Raw genomic sequence first — 13,204 nt, forward strand, 5'->3', positions numbered from 1 at the left:
CATCACCATTGCGAGGACACTTCCGTGGACGAGATTGATAAACTCCTTCAGACAGCTGTTTCGCTAATACATCGCTAATACATAGCACACAGACTCTCACTAGCTACATAGTACTCTGATTCTGGTACGTTATTTCTGCATTGAATAGTGATTGATTTTCCGCGCCGAATTTCCGACGCTGCATGCATGTCCAATGCGCGTCAACAGTACTTCACACTTTCCTTTTCCTGCGTTATCACCTCAGCTTTGCCAGTTTTGTATGTGGAAACCCCCTATATAAGAGCATTTTGGTCTCTATTTTTAATCATTCAACATCTACTTTCACTGATGAGCTATGTATTAGCGAAACAGCTGTCTGAAAGAGTTTATCAATATCGTCCATGGAAGTGTCCTCGCAATGGTGATGGTTGTGTGCAGGAGGGTCTAGTCGGCTAAAGAGCGCAGTGTAATGGTGGAGGTGACTCAACATTTTTCTTCAATGGCCGAGAGCTCTGTCGCACCCTGTAATATGTATTAGTATTACTGTGAAAAACACCGTTGTGTACCGAGCAGGTCAAGAACAAGGAGACGTACAACACCCTGGTCAAGAATCACCTTTCCGCTTCCGTGGGACGCCACCACCCCATGAACAGGCGTCAGATGCGGCTCCTAAACAGTGGCGGAGGATAGATCAGATCCACCAACCAGAGGCCAAAGGCCTCGATCCCATTTGCCACATCCATGTATTACTCATGCCAGGCCAGGAGTTCCCAATTAACTGTGGGTCGCAGCACGGTTGGAAAAAATCCTTCCGCTGCCAAGCAGGACTTGAACCTGGTAGATCTACCTCTCGTTTCTCAATCATGGTCTTAGACCAACCCACTGTGCCTGCCTGCACATGGTACGTACATGTAGGTGGCACTAGAGAAGCTGAGAAAACCAGAATGTGACAACTGTGAAGTGAGAGAAACAAACTGTGGACAAACAGGGGAAGAACTTCACAAAACAATTTCAGCGCAACAACATGCTTCTTTTGTTTGTTGCTGTTGACTTCTTTATTTGAATTCGCTACACCAAACGGAGAGAACTGTCTAGTGACAAGGGAGCGAATGATGAGCATCATAATCACTATGCATCAAAACATCTCGGGGCAAAATGAAACAGACTAGAAGGAGGGTTTGCACAAGACTAGTACATACAGGGGAGTACGAGATCAAAGGCGCGGAAGAAGTGTAAGCAAGACGGCAATCAACGCCAGAGATGCATTTTGTGCACCAAAAAAACAGAGAGAGAGATTATACAGAGCACAGGCTTACGCAAACGAATGCACACAGCTTCAAGAACTTTCAACAGACGGGGATACCGTGCACGACACAAACCAGAAAAACAAAAATCATCATACACCTCCAAACACTTAGCGTCAGTTGACAATTGCAAATACACAGCAGGCTTCTGACGATCATCATCTCCATCTAACTAACCATCACCTTCATCCGCAGCATCATCATTCATGTCATCCTCCGATACCTCATCTGTGTCAATCTCCGATTCTTCCTCCGCTCGGTCCCCGGCTCCACCTCGGCCAGTTCTGCATCCTGTCCATGTTCATTCGATGCGTTTTTATTGCTTTATGAAAATTATTGTCTGCACGGTACTTATTCCTATACGATACTATACTCAATTGCAACAGCATTTACAGCAGTTCGAATAACATGCAAGAGGGCCTAGGGAGAATGGCCTAGCGAGGGCACTGAGCTTTCAAGCTCTGTTCATTTTGGATAAATGTGCATTCCCAATTTCTGCGCACTGAGATCAGCTATTTCTTTCTGCTGGTGTAGCACTGTCCACCGAAGCTCCAAAATCTCAGCTGACAGTCTTTCGATTATCTGAATGTACCCCTCAACAATCCTCTTCTTCTTCAATCGGTGTCGTGCGGCCGCAATGTTATTCTGGCGTCGTCTTCTCAGTGCCAAATCTGTGCCCTTGGCGTTTCTTTCCAATTTGACGGACTGCTGCATGAATGCAAACAACACCAAAGGACGAATAAAGCAATGAGACGAAATAGTGGTTGTGACTTCGGCGATGATTTGTTTTAGGAATGAGTTTGCTCCCAAGCTGTAGCTCGCGCTATTCCGCCGATTTGACTTGTCACTTGTTTGATTAGACTCGCGCCTGCCATCCAGAGCACACAAGAAGTCCAACGAACCTTCGACTCGGCAAACCTGCAAAGAAAGCACCAAATCCTGCTCAATACACGGTGTTTCATCAGTTGAGCTTGAGTAGGCTGAGGAAGATTGTGCCTGAAGAGCACCGCTTATATAGTGCTTACCAGGCACAAACATCACCAGGGATACAAACTTACAGAGACGCTCCGTTTCCAGAGCGACAAACACTTCGTGAACACCAGATCACCAGATAGCAGCGTGAGTCAGCGTCGCTCCTGGACAGTGCGAACAGATGTAGAGGACCCTAGGTCATTCACAAAGCTGTCACCTCCAAACCAGCTAGTCGCCAGCCCGCGCTGGGCACAACAGTACGAACTAGTGGTTGCGATTTGGGCGATGATTTTTTGGAATGAGCTCAACTGATGAGGGGTTAATTCCCCGAAACACTGTGTATTGAGCAGGCATTGTCTCTTTCTTGCAGGTTTGCCGAGTCGACGGTTCGATGGACTTCTCGTGTGCTCTGGATGGCATACGTGAGTCAGTCAAGTGTCAAGTCAAATCGGCGGAATAGCAGGAGCTCCAGTGTGGGAGCAAACGATCCATACATCTGCGCAATCCACACAGGTCGGAATGAACACTGAGAAAAACTCCGAACCGACCGTTTTCGGTCCCTTCTCTTCATGAATAAAACAAAAATTAAAATGACTAAGACAGGAATTATATCATGGGCAACGAAATGAGGGAGATAGACATCACGCTAAGGGGCCGGTCACATTGAGGGAACAATCCTCAGATTGTAAACCGGCAATAATTTTTCTTCTTTTCATCACGGCCACACTGCATACGCACAATGAAAAAATCTCACTCACGCGAGCAATTTTTTGTCACCATTTGCTTCTGGCAGTCTGTCAACCCTGCTTCTGAGCCAGAGCTGCATCAGCACAGCCTCTATAGTATAGCTCTACTTCATAACGCAATCAAAAACAAGGAAACTCAAAGAAATCCAGTGGAAGCCGCGGATGATTATAATCTTCGGCGGAAAAGCGAGGCCTCGAGCTGATTTTCATCGAGTGGATTAAATCTCTCAAATCTCCCGCACAGCGGCAACTGCCCATGGTAACCACGGATTATTTTCAACATTTCCCTCAGTGTGACCTAAAGGTGTGAACACGTAGCTGATCAAGCAAAGAATAAAGTATTTGATATTGACCGAGTACGATTTCTAGCTGCAACCTGTTTTCCAGGCAGCTCATTTTACTTTTCGACCGCGTAGTCACCTCAGGTTTGAGCGCGTGCTTTTCAGGTTTGTGCGGGAGAAATCTACCTGTTGGGTATGGAAATGCATCCAAGGCTATTTCGTGTATCTTGTAATAGAGGATTCACACACACGGGTAAAACCATGGTTATGGGAACATTGTTATGGATACCATGGTACTGGGGGAAAGGAAGAAGCTCTCGGGAAATATTTTGCAAAGCCATGGCCGTGGGCCCAATGGCATTTGTCAAGGGAAAAATCCCATGGCTATAAGACGCGCATGCGTAGATTTTGTCTTTGGCGAGAACTCTGAACCCTAGAGGTACGAGTGCATCGCAACCTGCATTTTCAGACAGTGCCCATCGGAAAATCGTGTATGGCGAATGCAAGATATAGTACAGAATGTAATACAAAATGTACAGATAATTTTTGTAATTGCCCCACCACAAATTCATGGCCAAACATATGGCCAAGGGGAAACTGACCACGGGTGTGAACGGCCCCACTCCGTTGATCGAAGATCTGAACTTTTACCTTGTCCCGTGACTAGCGCTTTCCCAAAGATTCTCGCCACTTTTTTGCAAAGTTTTGCTGTTTTGAAAGAAATCGCAACTTTCGCAACTTTCTTCATTTTCATCAACTACTTCGCAACTTTTCCGCAACTGTGTACAAAGAAGCGCCCTGGAGGAGACCATTGAAGTGTCCGTGATGCTCCGCTTTAAAAAGAAGCGCTGAAACATTGCATCAAATCATCATGGCAAGGGTACTTCTCAAAGTATAGTACAGGTATGCACATGTTACATTGTAGCAGCACTGAGCATGCCGCTATGTCCTGAATGCTGTGCGCGAAGGTACAACAAAAAGGACAATGACTCAGTCCAATCTTTTCATTCTCCTATCGCTAATAATATTATGTTTTACTTTGTGAACGTAAGCCAGTTCATAATACTTTCAATGTGTTGTCTATTTCCGCTCCTTTTTTGGTTAATTTTGGAATCAGAATGCACAAAGAACTCGCTCATTTTAACCCTAGGACGGCCACCACTTTCAGTACTCCTAGAACGGCCAAACGGTGTCATTTGACACCTGCATACATTTCCATGTCTAAGATCTATGATATAAGTTATTATAGTTGTATAATTTTAGTTTTCAGTGCAGGCTATCACTAGCGGCATTTATGATGTACACAACACATTAGGATTCACCATACACTATTGTTGGCTATATGCAACTAAAGTACAATATACCCGTAACGGCAATTACGAAGGATGAGCTCAATTTCTGGCAAAACTTCAATTACTTGCAAAGGAATTTCGTATAATGACAGAGTTACAATAACAAGCAATGTGTCAACGTTACTTGGCACATGAGGAACTGCTTTTTGGGAATATGTGCTTTGGCATAATCGGATTACTCGACCGTCACGATGAATGACACACAGTAACAAGTACAAATATGTACTGACCATGAGCATCACTTTTTCACCAAGCTGACACATATGCTGCTAGCCATGGTTGCAAGATTAGGCTAGTAACGACTGCTTTTTAGACTCTTTCACAGAATTATACCCTTCTCTTCTCCTTGGCTGCCACTTAGCAACCAGACGCCATGACTATCTACAAGCTTATTGACCAGTGCAGGAATGAGCATTTTCTGGATGTGCAAGAACTAGCAAAGTTCTGGGATATTGTGAAGGCGTTGATGCCTGTCACATCTGTTCATTCATGAACCAGGCTTGCAGGGGTACCTCTTCTTGAATAGTCTTTGTTGAGTAGATCCACCACATTCGATCGACACGGTCAAAGACATATTCTCGTCTTTTGCTAGAATTGGACGATGTGGGGCTCCCTACTCTCACAATGTAAAACATATGGCACTAGGCGGTCTACAATAGGCGGACCATTGCTCTCTTCTCAGACATGCTCTCTGAAAGTCAGTCACAGTAGGACAATAATTATAAACTGTGCTGGCATGGCAACGCGCGCGCAGACACACACACACACGCACACACACACACACACACACACACACACACACACACACACACACACACACACACAGCAAGCAACGTAGTGAGTTTTGAAGTCAATTCTAAGCTTACAAGTGGATGCACAAATTTGTCATGGTGTCATCCACCTGGTAATAAATCTTACCCTCAGATCAGTTGGCAAGGTTTGAGTATCAGCAGCATACTGAGACACCACAGGAGCCTGACTAGTGCTTGACAAGGGTGGATGTGATTGCTGTTCCCTGTAGTTGCCTTCAGGATGCTTGGAACTGCCATTTGACTGGTGGCTGTGGCTCACTGAGATGGCGCTAGCTGCCCTGCGACCGACAGCGTCGGAGCTGGTCGTTCTTGATGCATTTCCAGCCAAAGAAGCTGGCACGGCGTGAGGATAGTCAGCATTTTTCGATAGTGCCTTAGTAGGTACTGTCGCCTGCGTGTGACGTTGCTGTGGTTCAACTGTATGGTTGTGCGGGTTAGGAACATGTTGGCCAGGCCTGACCATGGGGGTTTCATAATCCTGAAGGGGAGCAGAACAAAGGAGCAAGTAGAAATGATTGGGATATCAGTAAAGTTCAAAGCGTTTGAACAGGTTCCGCGGCAATCTCTCCTTTCTATAAGCTGTGTCTACAGATTCAAACATTCCAGCACTTTCTTCACTACACTCTTTACGCTGATACCACACCAACCCCCTCCCCTGACTTGGCTGTGCATACCGGTAGGGACCGGCAGATTCTGCTCGAAAAGCAGTAAAATTGGCAGAACCATACAAACCTTATGGCGGGCAATTCCTCGAATTCTGCTCCATTTCTTTATCCACATACCAAACATGCATGAAACTTACACGAAAAAGTACCGAATTCTGCCCATTTCTCTGCCGGCCGAATCTGCCGGACGCTACATACCGCGTGCAGGTACTAACTTTCTTTGTTTTAGTTGTACTCTAGTACTGTAATATTAGTACTTGCTACTGAACACGTGGCATTTCATTGAGTATTAAAATAATATCCTGTTCAGGCCTAGAGTTTCTGGATAATCCTTTTTAAAAGTACATGTATTTTTATTTACGAAAAAGTCACTAAATGGAAGGCACATTCACACAGTGACACATTCCACATTCGTGCACAACGGAAAGCGATTCGAAGAAACAACAACCTTGAACTTTCTACATGAACTCCGAACGCAATTGTTCATACCAACTAGTCTAAAGTCCGACGACCAGGAGCTAAACAAAAGCAGCGCAGCATAGCACAGCGCTGCACAAGCTCGCATGCATCCGGAAACTCGCAGGACATGAGCACGTTGATCACTCAGATCAACAGTCAATTCAACCATGAATGCTAGCACACTGGAAGCAGATGCGTAGCAGTAAAGCACAATCATGCATGTGACACACAGTCGTTGGTTCAGACTTCGGGATCTTCTGAACATTCTTCCCTACTCTGATTAAACGTAGATTAATCATCCACACGTACTCGCAATAATGAAGAATCATAGTGACACACTAGGCCCTGCAAGCCAGTTACGGTGCCTCACACCGGTTACTAAAACTTAATGTCGACAGCAGTTGCAGTGCGTCGGTTTCACAATAATATTCACCCTATAGGCATACATATACTCAGGCGCGTACGCAGGGTCACCTCTAGGGGGTTTCCTATCGGGTCACAAAGAATGAGTTTTAACCCTTCTTAATAAAGCCCCAGGAAATATTCAAAAGTCTGCATTTTTTCGTGTTCCTTGGATGATAACTTCAGTTCTACTCCGGGCTCAATCTTGATTATCTTGGGCTTCCTGGAAGTGGGAAGGTATTTTTTTTCTACAAAATCCACATATCTCCAGACACTGGGGTGAATAATGGTGCGTGGTGGTGTATCTGGCAGAGGAAGAGAATGAAATCAATCATGATAGCCATGAGCTAGCCAGCCTGCCAAGACACTGTAAATATGGTACATATGTATGTCCACCGCTAGAGTGCAGCGACAGTGCGAAAAATGCCCCGAACTTGCCAAATTTGCCCAAGCACGTCCTGCTCCAGCTGCAGTAAAACCTGTCAAGGTAACCACTCTGATAAGGCGACCAACTGTCCAAGTGAACCCAACCACCAGGACGAAGGACTTTCGCTTCCAGTCAAATGACACTGGATAAGGAGACTAACTGTATACAAAGACCACATTTTGAAGGTCCCTTGAGTGGTCGCCTTAGACCAGTTTCACTTTATTTTCGTTTTCATCAAATCGCAGAGTTTCGATTTTTCGCTGCTCACTCTTCAGAATATCAAAAGTGAAACCCGTGCAAATTTGAGCAAGTCAGCGTGACGAAAAGTCTCAAATTCTCGATACTCAAGTCGCACTGCCCGCTTTTGAAATTGCCGAGATCGCAGCTCAACTTACGAATGATTTATCTCAAGAACCATTGATGGCAGCGCTTCGCGAATTGCTTCTACCGACAGCTGAGAGTTTTTTTATCCGACCTGGATATTTGGATTGTTTGACTTGAGAGATTTGACTGAGTAACGATCTGTTGAAGTTTTGCATTCTTGTCAGGTCCAACGCGCACCCGACCAAACAATGCCCTAAATCCTTCTTTCTTTCTTTTTCTTCTCTTGCCATGGCTGGTTAACGCCCCCTCCTTTGCATTGGCTTCTGCATTGGACGGTGAAATAAAAAAATAAAAAAATAAAATAAAAATCGTTGCTCGTTTCCATCATTGGGGGGGGGGGGTATATTTATTACAACATATCAAGACTCGGTGAAAACACCGGCCAATAAGAGAGTGAGTGATTGCCAACCACGGCGAAAAGTATAAGTAAGGAGAGGGAAAACAAAGGAGTAGCAAATCAACAGCAGCAACAACTCAGTAAAGAAAGAGAATTTTCAAATGGTCGGAATTGGTAGAACGGTGCTGCAATGGCTTGCAGACTACCTCTCAGATCGGACACAGTATGTTAAAGTCGATCAGGTACACAGCTCACCATACACCAGCTTCTCCGGAGTACCACAGGGGTCAGTTCTCGGGCCCCTGTTGTTTGTTTTCTCTCACACCTCACATTTGCAACAACAAAACCACAGTGCAGGGTCGGATGGGGACAGCCACATTGCAAGACAACGACTCTCTACATCCGTGACATTGCAAAAGAGCTGTCCCCTTACAAAGTTGCGACCCTGCAATTTGCGGACGATATCTCAATTAGATCCAGCACCATGAGCACGAATGAGGTATCCCAAAATCTCTCAAGTGCTGTCCAGCACCTCGCCAATTGGCTCAGGAACCGCTGTCTCATCTTGAATGAAACGAAGACACAGATCATGCCGATATCGCCAGTGTGATCTCAAACATTTGACTTGCAAGTGCAATGTAATGGACTGCCTCTGCCAACTGTTCGCTCTGAGAAATATTTTGGTCTCCACTTTGATGTGGACATGAGCTGGAATACCATGGTCGACCATGTCGCAAGTTGGCGTGCTCAGACGATACGCTACATTCCTGCCTGTTCAATGTCGCATAGCCCATTTTCGTTCTTCCATTTTATCACACTTTATGTATGCCGCGTCTGCTTACTTACCCTTCCTCACAGTGTAGCAAAGTGGACGGCTGAATGGGCTCTTAAAGCGTGCTGTACGCACAGTCTGTCGGGTACATGTACTAGTACCTCCCGGGACACCCACAAGCAATATTCTTACGCGCATGAACATCCAAACATTGACCACATGCGCCGACATGCACCTTCTGGTTTTTATCTGGCGTTGTCTCCATGACTCCTGTAACAGCAGCATGTTGTTCGCTAACTTTTTCAGCCGCAGTAATTCCACTCAAACTCGTGGTGGGCACAGCAATTTACTGATTGTCCCAGCCAGCCCAACTGCATATCTTGCCAAACGTGCTACCTATGCTGTGACCATCTTATGGAACCAGCTCCCCGCTGCGGTTAGGCAAGAAAGATAAACGCAATCGCTTTAAGTCAATGGCTCTTGCCTTTTCGCTTGCCAGATAAATAAGCCTATTTATAAATGCTGTATGCACTGCTCTTTCCGTTATTTGCTTCCTATGCAAGACGCAACTCCTGTTTTGAGTTGTTTTTCTTCTCTCTTTTTCTTCCCCTAATAGTTGCAGTTACACTCACTGATCCTTATGCACAGATATACAGCATTCCCTCACTAGTGGGACCATTGTTATTTGGCTAGGGCCTGTTTTGGACTTCCCACTCTAAATAAGGAATACAAACAAACAAACAAAAATAGGAGCAGTGAAAAGCAACAGAGACTGAAAGGACATGTGGATAATGAGCTACTTATGTCGTAGTAAATAAGGGGCGGCACGGATCTTGAACAGGCGGAGTGAGACCATATCCTTAACTTCTCGGGGAAGAGTGAGCCAAACAGAAAAAGCAATAAAGAGAGGAGAGCGCAAAGGAGTGGATGAGTTACACTTGGGGAGCACGAACGAGTCGCTAGTTCTTAGAGAAGAGAACCAATTAAAACACATGAGGTGGGAACAACTCAAGCTTAATGGAAGGACAAGAGCAGCCAGGTGTGCACTGCGTCTATGTGATAGCGGAGTGGTGTGAGCGAGATTATAAAGAGCGGATGATGAGAGCATGCGGGGTTGACAGAGGGGAATTTTAAGGATTTTCTTGTGGTGTATTTCAAGCTTTGCAGCAGTGGACGAGGACAATCCAGTCCAAGACGTACCGGCATAATCGAATACTGGGCGAAGATACTAGTAGACTGAATAAAAAAGAAGCTTGCAAGAGATTTGGAGGTAGGAGCAGTGGGGAGGGAGAATTCCTAAGGATTTGCTTGATTTGTGACAGATATATTCGATGTGGGGCACCTGAGATAATGCAGAGTCAATTACAATGCCAACGTGTTTGTGAGAAGACACTATGTCAATTGCATGTGGAAATTGGGATGGACGAGAGATGTGAATTCCTGCTGGGACGGGAAGAGCATGATATTTGTTTTTGATAGATTTGGGGACAGCCTCCAGGACGACGTCCAGGAAAGAACTTCGTGAATGCCAGCACGCAAGTTGTTTTTCAGGCCAGTGAGGGAAGCCGATGAGGTAAGAAAGGTCGTGTCATCAGCAAACAAAGATGTTCCAGGGAAGACTGCAGGTAAGTCCTTTAAAATAGGGGACCAAGAAAAGTAGGGGACCAAGGGTTTCGGGCAATTTTGACCGTGCCCGACGCTGCACATCTCCCTCCATTTCTGTCGGAGGCTTCTTCATCCTGTTGGTGGCGCCGACGAAGTTGGTGCAGTTATCGGAGACGACCTGTATCTGAACAATGGGCCGGTTGCCATTTCCAAATGAGCAGCCCAGGACTGAAGGCAACTGAACTAGACACAGGTACCCCTTCGCCCGAGGTTTTCTGCGTCCCTGCTTGGTTGTGCAAGGTCCGGCGTAATCCACCACGACCCGCGAAAATGCTTTCAGCGGCAATGACATACGGACGGTAGGTAGTGGCGCCATTATCTGCGTACCTGGCTTCGTGGCCTGCCGTTGACAATGAGCACACTTCTTCAAACACGCTTTTGTATCCTCTCGGCCAGCAAGAAACCGGCCAATACTTCTGTGACAGATCAGACAGCCGCCGGCATGACGGTTCTTCTCATGATCCTTCTTCACAATGAGCCGAGTAACCCAGAGTCCGCGCAGCAGAATCACAGGACATCTTGCTTGCTCGTCCAGGATGGCAGCATTTTGCAGAAGGCTGTCAACACACAGCACTGGATCACCATTCACCATTGGTCGTAACTTTGCCAGCTTACTTGACGCTGGGATAGGCTTTCCATCTCTCACCAAACGGTACTCTTCCAAAGACTCTTCTTGTGCTGCAGCAATCACACCAGCTCGACTGCTCTCCAGCTCTTCAGTAGACAATGGGCCAGTCCCACGGAGCTCTATTGGCTTGCAGCAGTTCTGCACAAAACGAATCACCCATGCTTGGTGTCGTATGAGACGGTTGATGTCGGCAAACCTTGTTGCATTCAAGCTCCAAGGTGCCTTGGCCTCAGCTGCCACTGCAGCTAGCACGACTGGTGCCTGCCGCAATGGGTCTGCACTCTTCTGTTCCAAGTTGGCAGTACACGTTGGCTCTTGAGGTTGCTGAGCTGGCCATTCTGCTTCCTCTTTGCGGAGAAAGTCTGGCGCCAACCACACGAGTTCGTTATGGATCAGAGCCTGGGCTGACGAACCTCGGGAGAGAACGTGCCGGGTTCACTTTAGTCGGCGCATGACGCCACTGAGTGGAACTGGTGTTTTGCTGAATCTCTCCGATACGTGTTGCAATGAACGGCTTGAAGCTCCGCGCACGGTCTCGGATCCGGTACAGCACATTCAGACTGTCTGTCCAAATGGTTGCAACACTTGCTGGTAGACAGAGGAAATTGAATGACAGATAGCCAACTGCATGCCCATGACTGCAGCTAACAGTTCTAGTCTCGGTGTCAATATTCCTGCGAGCGGGGCCACACGGGCTCTACCAGCGATGAGAGCAGTAGACACATGGCCATCATCATACACACAACGGAGCGGCACAAGAGTTGTTATTTATTTTTTTATATTTTTAACTATGTTCACATTCCCAGCTCGAAAAATAATAAAGAAAGACAATGGTACTGAGACTAGGACAAACGTGACAGCTATTGAGCAGGGGCTGCACCGAGATGCAGGAGTGATGGTGGGGCATAGATGGCTCTGCCGACCTGAGGTCTCAGGAGTACACAATTTGAAGAAGAAAAGCTGAGCCACAAGGCCATGACAGTCGGATGACGTTTGGAATGTTCAAAACAAAACAAGCACTTGTTGAAAATTTTGGCCAATGAAATGATTGGTTGGTTGGTGGTGTTCATTTGAATTCACAAACCGAACGGACTGAAAACGTACAATGACAAGGAAGCGAATGAGGTCCAAGTAACCCAAGCATGGGAAAACTTGGAAAGGAGACACGGATGAAAGGAGATATGGGAAAAGAAAGCCTGTTGTCGTTGTTGCTTTATTTTTAGTCAAAACGGGCTTGCTCAAACGATACGACACGGAAAGAAGGAAGAAAACCAAAGATACAAGGGATGAAAGGGCCTAATATAAATATATTTAAAAAAGTATGTTCTCTTGAAGAGAGTACCAGTACGGGACTGGCTTGTCTGGAGGACGGTATCTACACCCAAGAAGGAGAGTATCACCTGCTGCTGCTGTTGTTGCTGTTGCTGTTGTTGTTGTTGTTGTTGTTGTTGTTGTTGTTGTTGTTGTTGTTGTTGTTGTTGTTGTTGTTGTTGTATGTTTGTTCTTATTTAACATCGCAATAAAAAAACGGAGTCAATATAGGCAGTCAATATAGCCGTACCCCTTTGGTTAAGAGTCTCATGCTCTAACGACTAAGCTAGCTAGGAAAACCTGCAAGAAAGCAACTCTCCATGGTAACCAGACCCTGAGAGTCATTAGCTATGGACAACGCTGTCATCTGCAGCAACTAGTCGCACAACTCCTGAAATGACGCTGCCTTACGCTACTCGCTGGGAAACCACCTTGCGAGGTGTTTCTCTCACTGTAGATAGAGCGTCTCTGTACGTTTGCAGCCCTGGTGATGGTTTGCCCTATGGGGCACTATATCAGTGGTGTATTGTAGGAAAAATCTACCACAACCTACTCAAGCTCAAAAGGCGAGGCTTGAGTTCCCCAAAGCACTGTGTATTGAGCAACGAATGGTGGCGTTTTTGGAGGCTTGCCAGGCGGAAGGTATGGCATGCTACCGGTAATGTGTGCTACCAGATGGAAGTCTTAATCCAATCAAGGGTCATGGTC

General features: G+C 46.1%; 1 protein-coding gene across 2 annotated transcripts in view; it reads right to left on the reverse strand.

Annotated features, from left to right (window-relative positions):
* Positions 1-926: 926 nt before the first annotated feature.
* LOC135812175 (uncharacterized) overlaps positions 927-13,204 on the reverse strand; it is a 25,768-nt gene continuing 13,490 nt past the window's right edge. Inside the window, exons 4-5 of one of the 2 annotated variants that reach the window (XM_065325497.1) lie at positions 5,553-5,924; positions 927-1,988 (exon numbers count right to left, since the gene is read on the reverse strand). In XM_065325497.1, the coding sequence (XP_065181569.1) occupies positions 1,749-1,988; positions 5,553-5,924 (612 nt within the window). In that variant the 3' untranslated portion in view covers positions 927-1,748. Of the gene's footprint in view, positions 1,992-5,552; positions 5,925-13,204 lie in introns of both variants that reach the window. The other variant, XM_065325496.1, reaches the window with a different exon arrangement.

This window comes from Sycon ciliatum, chromosome 3 (assembly GCF_964019385.1).
Source record: "Sycon ciliatum chromosome 3, ocSycCili1.1, whole genome shotgun sequence".
NCBI lineage: Eukaryota > Metazoa > Porifera > Calcarea > Leucosolenida > Sycettidae > Sycon > Sycon ciliatum.